Source organism: Nansenia antarctica (genome assembly GCF_963989245.1).
Source record: "Nansenia antarctica genome assembly, chromosome: 6".
Taxonomy (NCBI): domain Eukaryota; kingdom Metazoa; phylum Chordata; class Actinopteri; order Argentiniformes; family Microstomatidae; genus Nansenia; species Nansenia antarctica.
Window position 1 is genome coordinate 14,430,179 of NC_137676.1, and position 22,185 is coordinate 14,452,363.

At 42.4% G+C, this 22,185-nt stretch overlaps 1 protein-coding gene across 2 annotated transcripts; it reads right to left on the bottom strand.

Moving 5' to 3' along the window:
• Nucleotides 1–289: 289 nt before the first annotated feature.
• Nucleotides 290–21,748, bottom strand: slc6a6a (solute carrier family 6 member 6a). 2 transcript variants are annotated; one of them, XM_080535358.1, is made up of 14 exons: nucleotides 21,652–21,748; nucleotides 15,227–15,456; nucleotides 14,933–15,067; nucleotides 12,425–12,659; nucleotides 11,200–11,332; nucleotides 10,225–10,359; nucleotides 8,759–8,862; nucleotides 8,508–8,632; nucleotides 6,547–6,659; nucleotides 5,184–5,321; nucleotides 4,587–4,689; nucleotides 3,733–3,833; nucleotides 2,805–2,975; nucleotides 290–2,528 (listed from the first exon to the last, which is right to left on the bottom strand). In XM_080535358.1, the coding sequence occupies exons 2-14, from the start codon at nucleotides 15,453–15,455 to the stop codon at nucleotides 2,373–2,375; spliced, it is 1,878 nt and encodes a 625-aa protein (XP_080391484.1). In that variant the 5' UTR covers nucleotide 15,456; nucleotides 21,652–21,748; the 3' UTR covers nucleotides 290–2,372. The 2 variants fall into 2 exon arrangements, with proteins under 2 accessions (XP_080391484.1, XP_080391483.1); XM_080535357.1 differs by lacking the exon at nucleotides 21,652–21,748 and adding an exon at nucleotides 17,886–17,972.
• Nucleotides 21,749–22,185: the final 437 nt, after the last annotated feature.

The following is a 22,185-nucleotide window of genomic DNA, read 5'->3' on the forward strand; positions in this document are numbered from 1 at the left end:
TTGAACTGTGTTGTTTCGTCATTGCGTAAATATTGTGGACAGGGTGCACCTGCAAAAGAGGCCTTGGTTTCAGTGTATTTCCCCCTGTATAAATAAAGGTTAAATGTTTAAAATGAACTGAGTGTTTCCATAGCTGTATGGGCATGCAGAGAAAACAGGACAGTAGGCCCGAGGGAGATTTAAATGCATTTACAGAACAAAATAAATTATTCATGCCAGGATGTGTAAAGAAAAAGAAGTTTATTTTCAATCCAAGAAAAGATGATGCAATGTGCATCTCAAAGGGGATGGATGTTAGACAAAAATACTTTGGTACACTTGATTTTCCAAGACGATTCTTGGACGACTCTCCTGATTATAGACAAAGCACTGTACTGTGGAAGTTCATTTATGTACATGCTTTGGGTTAAACAATCTCACAATCATTGAGGCTTTTTTGTATTTTGTGTTGGGCCAGCATTACTGGATGTTCACATCATTTTCAAATTGAATTCAGTGAATTAAGAGAGTAGAGAAGGCCATTTCTTTGACGAATATTGCACTTTGCAAATTTCATTCAGGCTCATAGCAATTAACATTTAAAATACAAATTGTTGACTGTATTCAGAAAAAATATGTCATCAGTGACAGTGTTCATATGATGCACAGTATAAAATGGTTAATACAAAAAGGCATACGTGATTTACAAACAAGTAAAATACTAAAATACAATTGCCTAAAATAAACACAATAAAACCCAGAGTCTGGTGGTAGTTTCATATGATACAGATATTTAGTGAGCTTGAACGCTATTGAAATAAACAGTGGAGAAAAGAAAAAAAAAAAAAACTTCACATTCTTAGAAAAAGTATTTTGTTAAGGTTACGTTTTTGCTCCAATGATGTTGTCACTCACAATTCTCACGTATAGTAAAACAGGATGTTTGATGTCCATTTTCTGCCTTTCATTTCTTTTTAAATATAATTCATAGCAAGTGAATGTGTAATGTTTATGTTTGAACAAATACATATCAAAGTGAACAATATCAAAAAAGTTAGAAGCTAGTTCTTTTTTCTCCTGAAAAGTCTGTTGAAAATGTAACTGTGGATTCTGATCATTATAAGAGATCACTAAAGTAATGGTGAAACTCAACATATAAAGTGCAAAGAGAGGTTTCAATAAATGCACTGGGACGGACTGTGAAAGCCTTACAGACGGACTGTGAAAGCCTTACAGACGGACTGTGAAAGCCTTACAGACGGACTGTGAAAGCCTTACAGACGGACTGTGAAAGCCTTACAGACGGACTGTGAAAGCCTTACAGACGGACTGTGAAAGCCTTACAGACGGACTGTGAAAGCCTTACAGACGGACTGTGAAAGCCTTACAGACGGACTGTGAAAGCCTTAGGCAACGTACAAATACTTTAAAATGCTTCTTCCCTTTTCTCATTCCCTCCCCCCTTCTCTCATTCCCTACCTCCTTTCCTCCCTTCTTCCTCTCCTCTTTCCTTGAGGATACATCCTCCATTTGGACGCATTTGTTACAGTACTCGAGCAGGGCCTTGCGTAGTCACCTTAAGGATGTATGAACTTCTAGATCTACACTGCATGTTGCCACTATACATTCAGGCTAGGTGGTGTATATCAGGGGAGGCAGACACCAGAGGATAGGCTTATTGTAATGCATGGAACAGAACTGGGAATTGTATCAAACACGTGTTTGATACCATTCCTCATTCAGTTCCATGCATTACAATGAGCCCGTCCTCCGATGTCTACCTCCACCAGCCTCCCCTGGTGTATATGTCTACTCTACCGGCAGGTGTGAATGGCTGGCCTCTGCAGTTAGCGGAGGTACATTCAATAGCATCTCACGACAAACAGCAACAACAACGACGTCAACGACAGATTAGAAATGACCTCAGACAAGGATACTGCCACAATAACGGAGGACATGATCTTAGTAGTTTGCTACCTAACATGTTACACGTTTAGTTACACGTTTAGTTTACTGAATTTGCTCATTTTTTTCTGTTTTTCCCAAACGGCAAACACCTCCTTGATTCTCCACAATCCCCAGAAAGGTAGTAAACACAGAACAACATGTTCTATTTCAAAATACTGCCTATACTGAGATCAGCGCCACCTACAGTAACAACAACAACAACGGTAACATAAACAACAATATAATAAACATTTTAAAAAAATACCAAGAGAAAGAAAAAAACAACAACAACAATATACATAACTCTCTCCATAGAAACCAAACCAGAATATTCCTAGTGCGGATATATAGAACAATGTAAACCTGGTTCTACCACTATCAAAGTTAGCAAATATAGGATAATAACATAGAAAGCACGTCAATCATATTCCTCTCACAGAGAGTGCTCACATCATCGTTTCTACAATGGTGTGGGTAGGCTTGATCAGGCCAATGTGCCCGTTGGGGTCCAGGGGCTGGGTCAACTCGCTGCCCTTTAGGCTGTATTCTTTGGGGCGAGAGCTCGCACCTCCCTTCACCGGGGCCGCCACCGCCTTGATCCTCTGTGGAAGTGGGTTTGGGGACAAGAAGGGGGGGGGGATAGAAGAGAAGAGATGAGGTTATTAAGAGAGATCCAAGAATGGCTTATATGTAATATACTATGTATATGTATATATGTGTGTGTGTGTCAGTCAGTCACATGACAGTTATAATGCATTGTGACATACAGAAAATCTAATGACATGGTACTACACAGTATATCACTGTGTATCACTGTGTATTCAGTATTATGTGCACCCCAAGTTATTCACGTGAACATTGTGACCGGTGTTGTGTACCTCGATCAGCGACCCTTCAGACTGGAGGATCTTGATGACGACCACCAGGGGGATGCAGATCATGGAAGCCAGGGCCAGACACCAGCCCAGACCGATGGACCAGTCTGGGTACTCATACACCTTGTTATAGGTCAGGGGCTTGTACTTCACCAATGAGAAGATGAAGCAACCCTGTTGAAAAGATTTTTGTAAAATGTTGGTTAGTATCAACTATGTTTTACTATCTATGTTTAGGATCAACTTAGCATTTCCAACTCGTTAATTACTTTTTCTGAAGGGGATGAGATCATTGGAACTGTCATAACAATCTCAGTTGTGTCTGATTTGCATGAGGTATAGTTTTTATTTATTTATTTATTTTTAAGTTTTTTTTTCTGAGTGGGGCAGTCCCACTCATATTTTTCATTTTTATTGATAGACACAGTGGAGAATTAGACAGGAAGGATGGGTGAGAGAGAGAGGAGGGATGACATGCAGGATATGTCCCCGGCCGGATTCGAACCGGGGACCCTGCGGTTACATGGTCGACGCTTAACCCGCTACGCCACCTAAGCGCCCCCAGGTTGTTGTTTTTTAAGTAAAAAAAATTCTGAGTGGGGCAGTCCCACTCATATTTTTCTTTTTGTTGTGACAGAGATATGAGATTAGACAGGAAGGATGGGTGAGAGAGAGAGAGAAGGGATGACATGCAGGATATGTCCGCGGCCGGAACTGAACAGGGAACCCTGCGGTCGCGTGGTCAACGCTTAGCCCGCTACGCCACCTAAGCGCCCCAAGCATGCAGTTTAGCTTTGACTGCAGATTAGATTTTGGTGATAAAATAACTATAGGTGGATGGAGGTGATCTTCAGCCAAAACAATGATAATGTTACTGTAGGTCCATTATTGAACTGTATCTGCTAACAGTGTTGGGCTGTTGAACGCTCACCATACAGAGAACAGGAGTAATAACGGTCCAGCTCCATTTCATCCACGGGTTTGGTCTGTAGCCAATCATGTCTTCGATCGCATCATAGAAATTATCCGCACCTATCAACCAGAGAGAATGAGAGGGATTGTGTGAGACAGACAGACACACAGACAGACAGGCAGACAGACAGACACACTTCTGTACAATTTATAATGATGAGACACTTTTTTCTCAAGGTAAAACATTCAGCTGACTATCTTTTTTTTTTTACAGCATCTCCTTCATATATCAGGGCTTTATCTGTACCCATGGGAGGGTGACTAGGATGAAGCACCACCTTATCCTATTTGTAGGCACAAGCCTAGACCATGCATTTCCATGAGGTCCCATATTATGGTATAAACAATCTACTGACAGAAACAGGTTTGACTCAACGATGAGAGGTAACCCCCTTATAGGCCAATGCATCATAAAACCCTTTTTCTCTAATACCAGCATGTTTTTGCTTCCTTAATAATAGCAACAGTTATAACAGCATCAACACTAAAACACCTCCATGAATGGCATCTAGGGAATGGTGCCCCTATTCCACTTCTCATTGAAAAGGTCATTGTGAGGAGGTGGCACATTTCTAAGTCATAATTTGCCTTCAATGGGAGCCAATGGAAGGCCTTGAAAACTCAATTAAAGTGATTTATTGTTTGGTGTGAAAGAGAACAAGGACACTGTTGTTTTCCACCATGGACGGCAATAATTAGTTTAATCCTTAAGAACATGGGTATCCTTGCTATGACATGAAAACAAGACTTTACGACCTTAGGCTACATTTACACTAACTGTAACTTTGAACCAGTAGATATGCATTCACTCACCATAAACCCAGCCCACAGCAATACATTCAAAGAATGCAACCCACAAAAGGCACACACCACTGGCTGCATAGTAGTCAAAGAGTTGAAACACATACATGCCACCCTGAAAGAAGAGGAGATAACATGTTAGTTTCCTGACATAGAGCGAGAGAGAGAGAGAGAGAGAGAGAGAAAGAGAGAGAGAGAGAGAGAGAGAGAGAGAGAGAGAGAGAGAGAGAGAGGGAGAGAGAGAGAAATAGAGGGGAGGGGGAGAGAAGGGGCAGGCAGAGCGAGAGAAAATAGAGAGAGAGAGAAAGAAAGAGATGATGGTAGGAAAAAATTAAGGAGGTTGATATGCGAGAATGCAGGCATACTGCCAACGGTGGGAGAGTTCAACAGGTGGTGATATGCTATTGGAGGAAAGCTAACTGCTAAATGGAAAATGGCATTCCATTCATGATGTCAAGATGTAAGCCGTATATAATAGAAAACCTTACTTGGTCACAATAGTTGGGGTGGAAAGTGAAGTGGTGTTGTATTGCTTGTTGGCTTGTGTCAGAAGGAACAGTGCGTGATAAAGCAGATAAAGTGAAGTGCTGTTGCGGCTTATGGACTTACTTTCGTTACCATAGTAAGTCCCAGAAGATAGCTTATGCAACACATCACAGCTATAAAGATCTCGCGCCGGTAACCCTTCCTTAGGAGGGATGGATACAGATCCACCAGGGAGGTGATCTGTCCTTCCACTTCGACAAACTGGGGGAGACAAAGAAATCCATTAACTTCTCACAGTGCCCTGCAGTAAGTGGTACAAAAAGTAAATGTCTGTCTCTCTCACATGCAGTCCTTTTCCCCCCCCCCTCCAAACCAGCGATTAGAGAATGACTGCTGTCTTTGTTGTGCAGTAATGAGATATTTTAAACAAGGCTCCTCTCGGGAACACTAGCGAGGCTTCCTATTGGCCGGTTTCAGCGAAAACAACAGCGAATGTCTCTCGCTCACTCCCTCTCCCCCCAAGTCTGTTCTTCATGGAAGAACCTTTGCCACTTTATTGCCACTTATCCATTCGCAATGCCATGGGCTGAATAATTGAATACACAACGCTGTTTGTCGCAATAAAAGCATTGGAGTCACATTGTTCTGATTTAGTGAAGCACACTTTTTTTTTTCTTGCATCCAACAACAAGCCCTCCTCTCATAGGAATGGCATGCATGCGAGACAATACTGTATTCACCACCGCTAATCTGCGTTAATGTATGGTCAAGAAATCCCCCCCCCGCCCTCCTGCTGCCCATGGAAATAGCCCAGTTTGTGTAAGTATTTACATGTGCTCAAATTGTGAGCATCATCCCGATCTCCTATTTGGCTGAGATGTGGTAATCAGCCGGGAGGAGGGCTGAGTTAGCATGGAGTAGAATTACACTGGAAGCGGGAAATGTGATAGTGAGTGAAGCCCTCTGCTGCACACTTCTGTTTTGTCTCCAATGCCCCAGCTTGTCTTAATCAAGGACTCTTGGTTACAGGAAGAAGACATCACAGCAAATCTATGGGACTACAATGTTTCGTTCTGTTCTGGCTAAACTGTACCCAACAACAGGTTTATCCACTTAATTCATACCTGACACTTTCCCAACTAATGCCTTAGTGAGGTATAACATCTTAGACGTGTAGAGTAATCCTAACATACCGTAGTATGGGAGTATGTCTCTGTGGGAAAATACTAGTTAAAAATACTGCCCCTTGTAAAAAGTGTTGGGTTGCTTTTCTTGTCTGGAAGGTATTCGAGGCCTGGGGAGACCCATTGATGTTGATCAGAGAGGCAGTGAATCTTTGTTATGCCACTGAGCTGACAGTGGCCTTACGCTTGGGGGAAACCACGTTCTACGTTCTGTAATGTAACCATACTGGGTAGAGCGTCCTGGGGATCTGGAGAGGCACTAATAAAAATAAAAAAGAGGATTGTTAATCTTAAGTACTGACCTGACTGTCGAGGCCCAGAAGCAGAAGCATGATAAAGAACAGGATGGCCCAAAACGTAGGCATAGGCATCATGGACACGGCCTTAGGGTAGGCAATGAAGGCCAAGCCGGGACCTAGGAGGGAGCAAAGAGAAGGGATGGGGGGAGAGGAGGGAGCGAGAATGAAATAACATGTCTGATTTGAGCTTGGACGGTATGAAGGGGTAGAAGCAAACTGAATTAAAATTCTATTGAAAAAAATACTATGCTAGATTATATTCTACAAGTTACAAGCATGTCACCCACTCTAACTAAAGTCATTCAGGTCGTCTGAAACGGAAGTGTTCCAATGATCACTAAGATTGTGGTCGACTAGTCAATGTTTTTTCGTGGGTGCTATTTATGCTTTGTTGTCTAATCGGGTACATAATTGGATACACTACATACACACACACACGCGCGCGCACGCGCACACACACACGCACACACACACACACGCACACACGCACACACACACACACACACACACACACAGTCACACACACACACACACACACACACACACACACACACACACACACACACACACACATGAGGTATAAAGAAGGTCCTCCCAGTGATTGAGTCACGATCTAGCATCCTGCATGTGTTTACATGTTCAACAAATATTGACAAAACAGACAGGGTATCAGAGACATAATCTAATTCAACAGGACTTTCTAAAGGGCATTCGCACAGCAAACTCACACAGACAGCAAACTCTAGTACCACTAGTAAACATTAACTCTTGCATGTACAACCAGGCAGCAGATCACTGACATATTGCACAGCTTACATTGACATTTAGCATTATTAAAAAGTGTAAACATTGTTTTAAAGGTGTAATGACTGTTACTGTAACAATATAATCATTTCATTTCATTCAATACATGAAAATATAGCATGACAGACTACTTTTCTGTAATACAAATTCACATTAATACTGTGTATTTCAATCTATGTTTATACCTTTTATAGACATAACAGTCACAGAACAATTGGATTATTTGTAATATAAAGTTCAAGGGCACAGTTTCCCTCTAGACTTGGTTGTTTAAGGAAGAACAATAGCAAGGCATTAACTGCACAGCGACTGCGAGCATGCTGAAAGAAGATGCATCTCCTTCAAAATCCACAAAGACTATCAAAGGTGGGCAGAAACAGAGCCGATAAGAATCCACCTCAGAAACTCCACAGCCTGATACAGAGCCATACTTTCGTACGACTACACTGTGTTTTGACAGGAAATCACTACGGATGAGCACAGATTACTGTACGACTCAACACAAATATTATTAGCTGCTTTAAAAAATAAATAAATAAATAAATAAATAAAGTATTTGGAACAGATTAGCCCAATAATGTTTTTGTTTTGTTTGGCTGATAACACTTTACCACAGCACAACTGCTCTAGCAGGTCAGATGTATCCACACATTGCCATTGTTATGGATGACTTGACCCCTCACCATAACGTTCAATGACACAGAATGACATGACAAACCTAGTGTGGAACGTAGGCGCACCTGGTGACGTTGAGCACACAGGTGGCTGTGATTGGTGCAGCTGTAGTAATGAGGATGGTCCAATAGAGAAGCTCTTTAACCCAGCTTTTCATCATGCAGCAGTTAGCCGTGGTAACACACAACGCTCAACCAGAGTAAAGTACTCTGTACTCAGCAGAGGTGCAAGACAGACCGTACAAAAGCAACAATTCTGTTTCTTTGAGGCCTTGATTCAAGGAGTGTGCAATTGCCGATACCTCTACATCTCAGCATTATCTTTTCCAAAACTTTCCATTCATATAATTTCGATTTTTTTTCCAATTTGGGTGTCTTTTGGCTAATTTGACTTTTCACTTTCCAATCATCTTTTTCTTGTTTTTTCGTTCAGTAGCAGCGCCCACCATCACTGCTACATTCACCTTTCACCTTTGACCCTCGTACCTGACTCTGCCACATCGGCAATGTCCACCCCTTGCTCTTGTGCCATGAAGCCCAGGACGGAAAATATTGCGAAGCCAGACACAAAACTGGTACCGCTGTTGAGGCCTCCCAGCAGCAAACAGTCCCTATGTCACACATATGTCATGGGAGGTTGTTAATTTACACAGACGGAACCGAAGTTCCCATTTTTTTCACGCAACCGTGTTGCTCTCACTACTACAGTCCCCCGTCCCCATGGCAACGGAACTCACCTGTAGCAGTTGTATTTGTACTTGTTGTAGCTCCCCAGTGATGTCATAGCCCCCAGACAAATGGCGTAGGAGAAGAAAATCTGGGTTCCTGCGTCAATCCACACCTGAGGCGATAGCAATCACAGCATGATGCCATCGTCTGGTCATTATGCTTAAGAAGAGCCTTTTTCTTATCATTATTGAGACATTTATATTTACATTTTGGGCATTTAGCAGCCTTATTCCTTTAAAAAAAATGTAAAAATCAACTATCCACTAGTCATAGCAGGAAAAGTAATCTATGCTTAGGCCTGGGGCCATTGGCAGTCGTCGTGCTAGAAGAAGGAAGACTTTCTTTTTCTTTTTCTTTTTTTCTTTCTTTTTTACTTTAAATTAACCTTGTAAGTTATTTGATTTTATCTTACATTTTATGTATGTGCTAGGGGGGGATTTTATCATGATCTTTCTCCTTTTCATCTAATCAAATGTATTAATAACTAAGCAACTAATACTAAGAAAGGTCAGCTTGATTTAAAATGTTGTGTGTACAACTCAAATTGAAGGCCCTCAAGAGTTGCACAACAATCAAAATAGGGGCAGATCATAAGACTTTCCAAAAGTAAAAAGAATCTCTATGAAAGCAAGGCTTTTTGCTATGAATAGTGTTCATTCACAGAGAACATCAAACATAACATGTACAGAGATTTCATTTCATTTATCTAAATATAGGCACTAGCTTTGGGCAGTTTGTAATCAAAATATTTTATTTCATCTCATTGCAAAACCAGATGATCTTGCAGTGTGATTGTCAGGAACTGTAAAGATCCATCAGGCATATTTAAACTCAATTGATTGCATTGGGACCAGAAGAAACAAACGACTTGTATTTCTTTCCACGCACCCACCTTAATGTCCCTCAACTAATTTCAACTCCCAGGCCAAGCCAATTGAATTACAGTATGTTATGAAACAGAATGAAGAGAGAGTCATCACGAGTCTTGCATTTCGAACATGTACTCTTGAAGATTATAGTGCTTAAAAAACTACTTAAAAAAAAGAAAAGCCACATGTCGAGGTGTCCTTGGGCAAGACACTGAACCCCAAATGACTCCCAAATGAGCGGGCCGGCGCCTTGCATGGTAGCTCACCGCCATTGGTGTGTGAATGAGAGGCCGTTGTAAAGCTCTTTGGAATAAGGCGCTATATAAGTCAGTCCATTTACCACTTACTTTAGTCGCTTTGGATAAAGGCGTCTGCTAAATGCCAAAAATGTACATGTACTACTATCACAGAGCCAACAGCCCTAACTGAAACAAGCCTAATAGGCCTCGTCCATTGATCAGACGACTTGATAATGTAGAGATCTCAGTCAGAGGTCGTGCTAGACGTGTGAGTAAACAGATCCTCATATGATGCTGCCAGGGGCTATTTAGGTGGGGTTGGACACTATAAAGGGAAAGAGAGAGGATGGGGGTTTTGCCTCGTACCTCTGGGTCCTGGAGACGAGTCAGGTTGGGGTACAGATAGAATTTGATCCCCTCAGATGCCCCGGGCAGGGTCACGCCGCGCACCAACAGCACGATCAGCATGACGAATGGGAACGTGGCCGTAATGTAAACCACCTGGACAGGAAAGAGACAGCTCATCAATTAAAACCAAGGTTCCATAATGGAGATTGAGAATAATTGAATGAAAAATGTGAAATAATAGAAAAAGGTAACATAGTCGCCCATGCTACAAGGATGTCATTTTGCCTAATGTATATTGGAGTCGGGGGGGGGCTCTGCGAAAGAACTCGCAATACACTGAAGAATGCAGAGTTACACAACAAGAGTCAAGAAAGTTGGCTGCGGATGGTGACTATTGGATGGGGTAATGCATTGTGTGGGGTGGATGGGAGAGTTGGTGCATGCACAATGGTACTGAACAAACAGCTCCCATCAGGTAAGGAGTGGTCTACACTCTGCAAGTGTTTGCACCAGGTGTACAATGATAAGATTACGTAACCCATAGTGACAATGCCAGGCTTTTACAAGTGTGTACCGTATTTAAGACACTCCCTTAAAAATAACGGCATGTCAACACTAGATATTCAATGGTTCGCCGTGTTAGAAAGGTTCATTCTGTGCTTTGCTTAAGTAGAGAATTGAAACCACGAATGAGTTGTTTCCGTAACAGTTTACCAAAGAGACAGTTGATTTATTTCCCCGCAAACTACAGCGGTCCCTTAAGTGGTTCTGCGCTGCATATTGGACACAGCCCAGTGACCGCCCCGCTAACATAGACAAGCTAAGGGGATCTGCTGTAGTCTACATTAACAAACTGCCGGTAGTGAGTCTAGCCAAAACATACAGTACAGTAACTCACAGCTCAATCAAACAAACTCACTTGGTTGCCAGACGTTTTCTCCAGTCATCAGCTCTTTAGTATATAACCAGCACATTCCTACAGTAAGTACTCACCTTCCCAGTGGACTTGACTCCCTTCCAGATGCAGAAGAAGCAGATGATCCACACTGCCAGGAGACACAGAGCCAGGTCCCACTTCAGGGGTCCGATGTCATCGATCCCAGAGGAGATGCTCAGGACATTACGTCTTCAGAGAGGAGACACAGAACCTTGTTAATGAAATCCTATAGGGACGGGGTCTGGGGGCACAGGCGGTGTCAACCATGGGACGTTAAAATTCAGTACACTGCGTTTCCTCACACACCCCCCCCCAAAAAAAGTGGGCCATAGGCACGTAATTCCCACAGGTTTTTTATGCCAAGAGGGATAACATTATTACATTGAAGCGGTGAGAAGCAACACCCTACAAGACAGTTGTGAAAACAAAGTGTCTTGGCGAGGCCTAGTTTTCACTGTCCTCCTCTGCTCTGGCTTGCCCTGATCCTGAATGTCCTTGTGGGCATCCTTGTTAGCTTTTTGGTTAAGGAGTGGGGCCTTGCACTAAATCGATGGCGATGCGCTAAATCGATGGCGATGCAGGTATTTCTAGAGTATCTGGAGATCCTGGGCTATTCATAAAACATTTGGGACTAGAGCCCCAGATGCCCAGGCCTAAGAAGGTCACTGGTGAGAACGTTCTTCTCATTCTATGTACCGTATTCTAGTTCTGTAAAACATAACATGTTCTTTCTCAGTGTCTGCCAGTACAGTACTGCAGACATCAATGGAATGTATTCACGGCAGTTCATACTGTACGTGTTAGTCAAATGTAAATGTGCATCATTAAAATCAACAGAGTATTGAAGTGAATTGTTTTTGACAGGACTTTTCAGAGGAAAGAAACACATAATAAGCCTTTGTTCCAAATATAGTGCAGTGGAATGGGAAAAAAGTCACATTTAAAGATAGCTAACGAACCTCATGACTGATAGAAGGGGTTATAAATGTTCATTGTGCTTGTTTCTTTCTCTAAACATGTAAACGCAAACAAGTAACAGATTCAGTATCAGTGCTGTTTATGTATTTGTGTGTGTGTGTGTGTGTGTGTGTGTGTATTACAGTTTACTGTTGCCCTTATACCATATGTGTACACAACATGTCTGTGTGCACACATGTTTGTCTACGTGTGTGTGTGTGTGTGCATGTGTGTGCGTGTGTGTATGCGTGTGCTCACACGTGTGTGCGTGTGCGTGCGCATGCATGTATTGCAGAGCTACCCCAGCTGTCTGTGAATACTCACTCCCAGAACTCAGTGACAGGGGAGGTGAAGTTGGTGACGTTGGCAGCCAGCCAGAGGGTCTTGTTCTTGCGGACTGTGTCCTCCACACAGTATTTAGTGTTCCACGGTTGGTTGCACTTGGCCCAAGGGAGCTCCGGCTGAAAGCACTGAAACAGGTAGTAGAGTCCCCAGGCCAAGATCACGATGTAGTAGATGTTCAGGAGAGAAACGATCACAATGGAGGCGTAACCAATACCTGCCCAAGAGAGAGATGGGGGAGAAACATAATCTTACTATTGATTCATTACCCCAACACAGGAGTAGAGCTGGATAGTAAACTCAAAAAAAGAACTTGTGTCAGGTAATTAGTCACAACAATGACACCCCCCACAGCCCATGATAATCTCCCCTATCTCCCATCTACCAAAACTGGGAATAGCAAAGTGTGACTGTGTGGCTGTGTGGACTGTGTCAGAGGGCCAGATAGACACTGATACAGTAGGTCAGATTAAGATCTAGCGTAGGACCAAAGTCACTAGGAGACACTGACCTAGTGCCTGTTGCTATGTTTATGTTCATGTCTTTTTATGTTTAGAAAAATGAATGGAAATCAACACAGTGTCACTGACACGGACTCCCAGCTCCTGTTTCCAAGGAGGGAAGCTACGCTGTCTAGTGTGCTATCTTCTGTAATCATGACCTTAGTGTTTGTAGGTTATTTTAAGATCTGACTTTGGTCCGAGGCCTGGCTACAGAAATCCCCCGTACTCTACCCCTCCCCTGGATTATTTTTAAACTGGCGTCACCGCCGCCAACCCCCCTCTCTCGCCTCTCGCCCCTCGTTTCCCCCTCCTCACGCTCACATTCCAATGGCAAACTGTGTGTGTGTGTGTATGTGTGTGTATGTGTGTGTGTGTGTGTGTGTGTGTGTGTGTGTGTGCGTATGTATGTGTGAGTATGTGTGCGTGCACGCGCATGTCTGTGTGTGCGTTTGTGTGTGTTTATATGTCTGTGTGTGTGTGTGTGAGTGTGTGAGTGTGTGCGTATGTATGTGTGAGTATGTGTGCGTGCACGCGCATGTCTGTGTGTGTGTTTGTGTGTGTTTATATGTCTGTGTGTGTGTGTGTATGTGTGTGTGGGGGTGTGTGTGTGTGTGTATGTGTGTGTGTGCGTGTGCGTGCGCGTGTGAGTGTGTGTATGTGTGTGTGGGGGTGTGTGTGGGTGTGTGTGGGTGTGAGGTGGTGAGTAAGGCAGGCCAGGCTCTGTAATAAAAGATGTGGAGGGACAATGGCAGCCATCTATAGACCACCTGTGGCCGTCTATCTCTCTTCCACAGAGACCCTGCTAGTCGGACAGGCAGCTACATCAGCACTCCTTGTTGAGCCAAACCCATCAACAGCTGCTAAAGATCTGGTGTTCCCTGCCCCTTGTCTTCAGCTGTCCTCTTTTACCTGCTACTCAAGAGTGCTTGGCAGCCGTTGAGGTTCCATTTCGATCCTGCTTTTACCTGCTGTTTTACAGTACTTGCTACAGCATGAGGTACCTAAGTAAGAGTGTCTACATACTATTGTGTTAGTGCCATGCTATGTTATTCATGGCACAGTCCTGAATGAGATAAATATATAGATATGTTACAGGAACACACCCTGACGACCAGGACTGAAAATAACAACATGCTGATATCCGGTATCATACTGTATGAGTGGTGTTGACAAACAAAACAGGTGGATCCATTCTGCCCTAATCGACACCATCCATCATTTCATGAAAAATACAGTGCATCTTCTTTGTGGATCAACGACATGAGATATTTATTATTTGGGGGGCAAATCCCCATCGCTAGGCAACTTACGGTACTCTATTTTTTCTTCTCCCCCTACTCTGTTGCCATGGAAACACAGAACTCAGCAGCACTCCTTTACACACCCATGGCTGCAACTGTGTGTGTGTGTGTGTGTGTGTGTGTGTGTGTGTGTCCGTGCATGCGTGCATGCGTGCATGCGTGTGTGTATGTGTGTGTGTGTGTGTCTGTGTGTGTGTGTGGTCCCGCTGTCAACCATGAGTAGCTAATCAAGTTTTTGTCCTTTCACTTTTGGGGTGTGTCCGATGTTGCTGTTAGATGTTCAGGTTCCATTGCTCTCCTCAGCAATGCCTAAAGAGTAGTGTCTCGCTTTTAACACATCACAGAGCAGACTAAGACACCTCAGCGGAACGCACTGTACCCAGAGCCTAGCAACGGACGGCACAATGAGCTCTGACAGGACAAACCAAGGTCTGTGTATTGTCATTGGATATTTGTACAGGCTAGCTCGGCAAAATCCAAGCATAGACATTCAAAATGTTCAGTGGAGAAAAACTGTGTTGGGTTGCAGTGCCGCAGTGTGTTTGTGTGTGTGTGTGTGTGTGTGTGTGTGTGTGTGTGTGTGTGTGTGTGTGTGTGTGTGTGTGTGTGCGTGTGTGTGTATGTATGCACACGTGCGTGTGTGTGCATGTGTGTCCTGTCCCATTCTATTTCATTGTTCCCCTCACCAGTGAAGATGGGGCAGAGCTTCGACCAACAGGTGATGCCTCCCTCAGAGGTGTACTGGCCCAGAGCCACCTCCAGGAAGAACACAGGTAGGCCTCCCCCAAACAGGAAGATGGTGTAGGGAATGAGAAATGCACCTGGGTGGAGAAGAAGGAGAGAGAATGAATCCATCAATCCCATTCATATATAATACAACTGCACTGTACCATCCTCAACACTGGTGCCATACATACTGTACCTCGGCCTACCCTACTGTACTTAGGTTTTTCTGTATTCCCTGCCATGCCTATACATACCTCCACCATTCTTGTAGCAGAGGTATGGGAATCGCCAGACGTTCCCTAAACCGACAAAGCCTCCGGCAACGGACAGGATAAAGTCAAGCTTGCTGGACCACTTCTCCCTCTGAGGCGCCTTGCCCTCGGCCTCGTCCTCAGGCCGTGTTCCCGGGCTCTTGCCCGGCGAGGGCTTCAGCGTGTCCTTGTGGAAATCCTTCAGACATTGGAGCTTCTCTTTCTGTGCCATGCTTTGGAGGGCAAGAGGAGGAGGAAGAAAGGGGACGTGGAGAGGGAATGAGAGGGAATGAGAGGGAATGAGAGAGAGAGAGAGAGAGAGAGAGAGAGAGAGAGAGAGAGAGAGAGAGAGAGAGACGTTAGCCGGACAAGGCCCAGAGAGGAGAGAGCATTAGGGCGATAATACCGTCTCGTGTTGGTGTTACGATGTGCTGTATAAGAATTTGAAAACACTTTCCCAAACTACAGTTAAAACATATACATGTAGTAATTGACCATTTTGCTAAATATGTTAAAACTCAACAGAACATCTTGATTGTGTTATCTCATGCAGCTCTTACAATACTTGTAGAGGCAATAGTCCAGCGCTCCATGCAAGGTTGGGGGTATTATTGTCATTAAAGGAAAAGGAAGAGAAAGTTTGGAACAGGATATTATGCCTTTAAGAACTGCCCTGAGGGTAAAATAACATTTGAGTAACTTTCACTCATGACACAATACCCAAACAATACCCAAACAATACACAACACACAAACACAGATATAAACAGACTCATTTCCAAAGAATTCTCCTAATGCTTTGAAGAGTGGGGCAAGTGTAAAATTTAGTGAATAAGATTAGCATTCCAGGAGCCTTTTGGGTCCCGACTTGTAATGTATGTCCCTAATACCTAGATAGCTACATTGTAATTTGTGCGTGGTTGTTTGGGTTGTTGGGGGCGTTGATTGCAAGATGTGGCCTTGTTGTCTTGTTTTGTTATTATGTGTTTTAAAAGAAAATAAAGAAACATTTGAGCGCAAAAAAAGCATTCCAGAGAGCCCTGGCTGTGTTCCAGAAAGATCCTACAAGCTTAAGTTCACATTGTGTTTATACTGTAAACAGCCTTTCCAAGAAAGACAGGATTTATGACTGTCTTACATACCGTATATCCTGTTTCAATGCTTGGGTAGAGGGCCCAAACCTTTAGGGCAGGGATAGCTGTCTAACAACTTGCTTAGACATGTAAAGGTCCATATTGATTTAAGCTTACTGCTGGCGTATAATACATGGTGCTGTATAAAACAGGAAGAATGAAAAAAATAAACTGTGTGATTAATTGTGAGGTTGATAGTAACAGTGAGTAGGTTTCCTCTCCTTTTGAGGCTGGCGCAGGCAGAGGCGCAGTTGGCAGAAACAGGGAAACTGAGACTGACATCAAAGGCTTCCCCTCTACTCTCACTGGCTCCAACAGAAATCTGTCATTGAGGATTGTGCGGCTCACAAAAGCCAATGAACTGTAGTCTGTGAGTCGGTTGCCTAAGTGCTAAGTTTCCAAAATATTTGCATTAGATTTAGCAAAGAACTACAGTTATAATTCTCAACGGAGTAATGTTTTAGTTTTAGCTTACAAAAGTGACAGCAAAGTCTTTCTAAGAATAACATAGCACAGCTCACTGAAAACCCTTTTTTTAAATTATTTTTTTACTCCAACGACTTCCAAAGTAACCAAAGATCTTCAACTTCAAGTTCATTCATTTCACTTTGTCGTATTGGAATGTAACAGTAGAGTACAGACATACACTGAAAAATAGAGAAAAGAGAATAGCATTCCAACAAAAACTACCCAACATGCGTTGTAGCCGCTCATAGAAAAATCACATTGTGACAATTCAACACAAAGCTGAGCACACTGACCATTCTATTCAGTGTTTCAGTTTCTGTTTTTAATAGAGGAAGTGAAGCTGTTCAGGTGGTCCTTGAGAACTACATGTCCTTTCATGAATGGATGCTTGAACTACAGTCCCCTTATTACTCAATCTACCTTTTTTTTTGCTCATCTCCATCACACTGTGTTCGTTCTGCTCAGTCATTTGCTAGGTTTTCTCTCTCTCTGTTATGCATGACAAGTCAACTTGAACCGCTTTCCACTCTCAAACCTCATTACATAACTGGATCAGCTCTCTCGCCCACTCTATTTCTCTCTCTCTTTCTCTCTCTCTCCCCCCCCCTCTCTCTCTCTCTCCCCTTCTCTATTATTTGCTCTGTGTGTTTTCACCTGCCCGTGGTGGAAAGCTGTCTGTCCAAAAGATAAGGCAAACAGTCCTTGGGATCTGCCATGTGACACACCAAGACACCCTTGACCAGACATTCTCTAGCACCTCTGAAAACATCACACCCTCATTATTCATAACAGACCATTGGAAAATATACTCATCTTATTCTAATAGTGTGTTTAAACACACTTAAATGTAAATGTATACAATATACAGTATATAATACACATTTTCCTTCATGACAGATAAATAAATCAAAGCATCGTGAGTCTGTTCAACACAGGTTCTGACAAGTCAAACATGAAATCATACATTTTTGTTTAAACCCTACACAATAGAAAATATGACATAATGTGCAAACACACTTAAGGCTATTTTCTCATTTCAGTTGAGCAATTCCATAGACTTACATTTCCTTCATGGCAGTGGCTATGTGTAGTGTGCGTCTCTCTCAGCTGTCACCATTCCTCTGTACTGAATGCCTTTATGCCAACACAGCTCACAAGAAGTGGAGCTGACAGCATGGTCCGCCCCTCAGCTAAAGACAATTAAATCCTATGTGGAGATTGGATACAGCCTATCAGCTGTGGATAACTCTCTAGATACTGACTCTGGGACTGTAAATTTCCACTTCCAACGCCCCCCCCACACACACACACACAGCAAGAGACTGGGGCTGAGCGCTTTGCCCTGCTAGTGTCACAGGCACCTCTTATTCATGTTTGTGAAACAGACGACAAGTCAGCGCACCGAGGGAGGGAGGGAGGGTGTGAGGAGTGTAGGGCATGCATGACTAGCATGGAGGGGGAAAGCAAATAGGGCATGCTAGTTTGGAGAATAGACCTCTCTTCAATCATGATCTGGGTGAAATGGATGGGCTAAAAGGGTAGGAGTGAGGACTGACTTGGCCATGAAAGTTTCCTTACTTTCTTACAGTGCCGTTCTCGCATAGCATTGGAATGTGGGATGTTTCTTATAATAACCCCTCATACAACTGTGTGTCATTTCACATAGCAGAAGAACTTCCAAACATCTCTATGGGAACTATTGAAGCATATACTGTACATATAGTGTTAATCGCCAGCAAGATAATGCAGGGAAGTGTCTGTGTGTCTGAGAGGTCATTCTCCTCCATTCAGACATGATGTGTGCTGGGTTACCTCGGCAACGTAAACCAGGTACTGTACACAGTATAACAATTCCTAATAAGGTGATGGAACTGTGTTTCTCTATGGTCTGTTTAGACACCATATACTCATAAATGACTTCACATGTACAATGGCTGGCATGGTAGTGGCAATTAAAAAACGGTTACACTGTGCACAGTATTCAGACTGGACACACTTGATACCTCATAAATGATGTAATAATTCAGAATATTTTGCACCGGGCAGTATTAATACATCATATGATGTACATCATACAGTGTGTACATATTTGTGAAATAACATAATCCAGAAAGCATCCAAGGTGCACTGTGAATGAGTTGCCTTGAGATCTGCCTTGTGTTACAATTTGGCAGGGAACAGAGGAGTGAAGAGTGAACAGAGGAGTTTGATTGGTCCGGCATCATGAAGTCAAATTTAACTCCAAAATAGTCGCACACTTCACCTGATATCATCAGAGGATGAAAGGAGTTCCGTAGCCAAGAAATGTTAGGCATCATCTCACAGGGGAAGAAGATTTATTCCACATCAAAAGTAAAAAAAGTTAATATACCACCGCATTGTGTTCTTAGATTATTAGCTTCCAGAATCAACTAATATAAAATATATAATGTTTTGATAAGACAATGAATTGGCAAGGTATTATGTCTAAGGTACATAATGTACAGTATCTCCCTGTTTGTATAATACATCCTTCCCTTGGGTTCTAGCCAGCTGGACATGTTTTGACATGCCATTTAGCTGACGCTGATCCAAAGTGACTTACATATGAATGCATATGTTTTTCTTTATATACTGTCCCGGAAGAAGTCAAACCCACAACCTAAGCGATGTTAGCACAATGCTCTACCAACTAAGCCACAGAGGATTTAAAAGCTCTTGTCTGCACATTGTTATTACAGCTAAACCACACCTAAATGACTTTATTCAGCAGAGAATTAAACTTTGTCCAAACCCATTCAGTTGGTTGGCTCACTTGTGGCTTTGCTTCCACAATTTCTTTGCTCGAGGAGCCTTTTTAAACTAACACAATCCAGCTCTCTTGACCCGCTCAAATAATAATCATAGAAAAATAGCAATTTCACACAGTGTTTCTACAATGTAGAAATATGGAAGAAATACATCAGCTCGTCAATGTCAGTGAACAGACAATAATGCAGGTTAAGTCATGCTGAAACCCACACGTGCTTGACCCACATTGTTATGCAATTGTTGTATCAATCAGCTCAGCATAAGGCACCTAGGTATTTACAATCGACTATCCGAAATTACACGCGGTTACACAACTCTTATTTAGATATCTCATTCAAGAACTGCTTGAATCTAAAAGCCAAGCACTATCTATAATGTTTCTTTCTGATGTCTATTTTATGGCTTTTGTATTTGTATATATTCTTTTATTTTATTTTATATTATTATTCAATTGTCACTTATGTTGTTGCTGCTGTTTGTGATGTGAGTTTCTGTAACCCCCTAGTTGTCCCTCTGGGATCAATAAAGTACCTATCTATCTATCTGTCTAAATGGGCAGTGGTAGTAATCCACATTGCTTAGAAGTGTCAAGGTGACATGATATAAATATACTGCATATTAGACAGCTTATAACACGATTATTCATCAAGATGTTCCATTATGGGCTATGCTGTATGTGCTTTCACTGGATCTATTCCTTGTAAGCTGCCACAGGCATGTTTAGAGGGCATCATGGACTGTAGCATCATTGATTTTTTTGTGCTGCCTGTCAACATCTCATTCAGGCTTAGTTCGCAAAGACACAGTCCCACGGTTAGGAAATATATCACTGTCTAATTTCATAAGCCCTCTGACATAAGAAACAGAAACGCAAGCCATCTTTGTCACACAGGGGATGGAACTGTGACTGTTATGTCATTGTGTGGCGAACACCACCCACAAGTATTTATATTGAGTAAAAGCACATTTCAAATGTGTTATTATGTTAATTTAAATATATTACCTAAATATAGACACCAGTTCAGCATACAAGGCTGATCAGATGATGTGCTTTAAGAGACGACACTATTGCCCCTGACTAAAGGGACACGCCTCAATCAATGCCGGCTCTCTCTCAGGACTCACGTTGGGCGGAGAGACAAAGAAGTATGTTAAGGATGTAATATTATAATTGCCTCCTGTAAACGGAGGTTAAACGGACACAACTAGAGGCGACCTCCTTTAAATAACGTTCCTCATCTTCTGTTCTAGCGAAACTCTATTCATTCATTGCATGTAGAACGCAACACACGTGGGAGAACGAAACATCATCAGGGAGGGCAAACATGCAATTAATCTAACCTTTATAAATTCCTTTACAGCTTGTTACAGCTTCCTTTACCTTTTCCGCATCGCGTTATAAAAAGCACTGGCGTTATGATTAACCAAAATCTATGATATCTACTTAAATGGCAAACACGGAAGCGCTCGCACAAAGGCAATGCCATCCACCACAGAAAGCAAAGCTTAGCGATGAACTAGATAATAAATGAGGGACAACATTTGCAAACATAAACTAGGTTATCAATAAATACTTTCATAGTCATAGGCAAGATAGGGTGTATGTTCATAGTAACCTATGATGCTGCTATGTTCTTATTGCAAACATCATGTGCGCTCACAGACACATGTGACAATTATAGATTAGAAACACTAAAATGATTAACATGACTTCAAAGAAAGGGTGATCAATTAGTGTAGGGAGAATATAACAATGATTAAATAAGCATCTCTGCGAAATTCAAGAGCAAAAAAACTAAAACTAAATCCTAACCTTGAAGCAAATTGTTACAAAAAGGGCATTAAATCGGCTGCTACATTTGATAATGAAAATAAGAATGGTCCTGCATAGCCCTCTATAACATCGTACAAGAATAATGTATTATATGAATTCATAAAATAATTAATATCAGTCTATGTTTTATGTTTAAACAAAACATAAAGCAGTAGACCAATGTTTCCATTACTCATCAGATAAGTAAAGAGGATGCTGAATTACCTGTCAGCTACTTATGTTTGCTTGAGCTGTCCCTTGTTCCTTGTGTGGCGAGGGCTCAAGAAAACAAATGCATTAGAAATAAATTGCGATCTTTTTCTCTCTCTGACGTTTGTTTCTGATAGCTGCGCGCGTTTAATATCAGTTTGAGTGGAAAATCACCAGCTTCTCCGTGCAACAGGGTAGCTTATTCTTAAAGCGACAGGTTCCCGCTAATTTGCGCCGTTCGCCGCTTACCCCGTTTCACTCGACCCGTTTCAGCGCAAGGGCGCATGCGCACGCGTGGCTCTCAAACACAGACAAGAAAGAGATGGAAAGGGCAAAGAACATCGAGCGGCTGCTGGGCGATTTCATCACAGGGCCCAACAGCCATATGAGTATAGGCTAGACTGACAAGCCTTTTAACCACATAAATAATGCATTTGAACATAGGTCTATTGATCACATACAACAGAGTCAACAGAGGCCTTTACATCCAACCATTCCTTTAAGTCTGCTCTGCTCATTATCATCAGAATGGATTTATAGTGAAGGTCT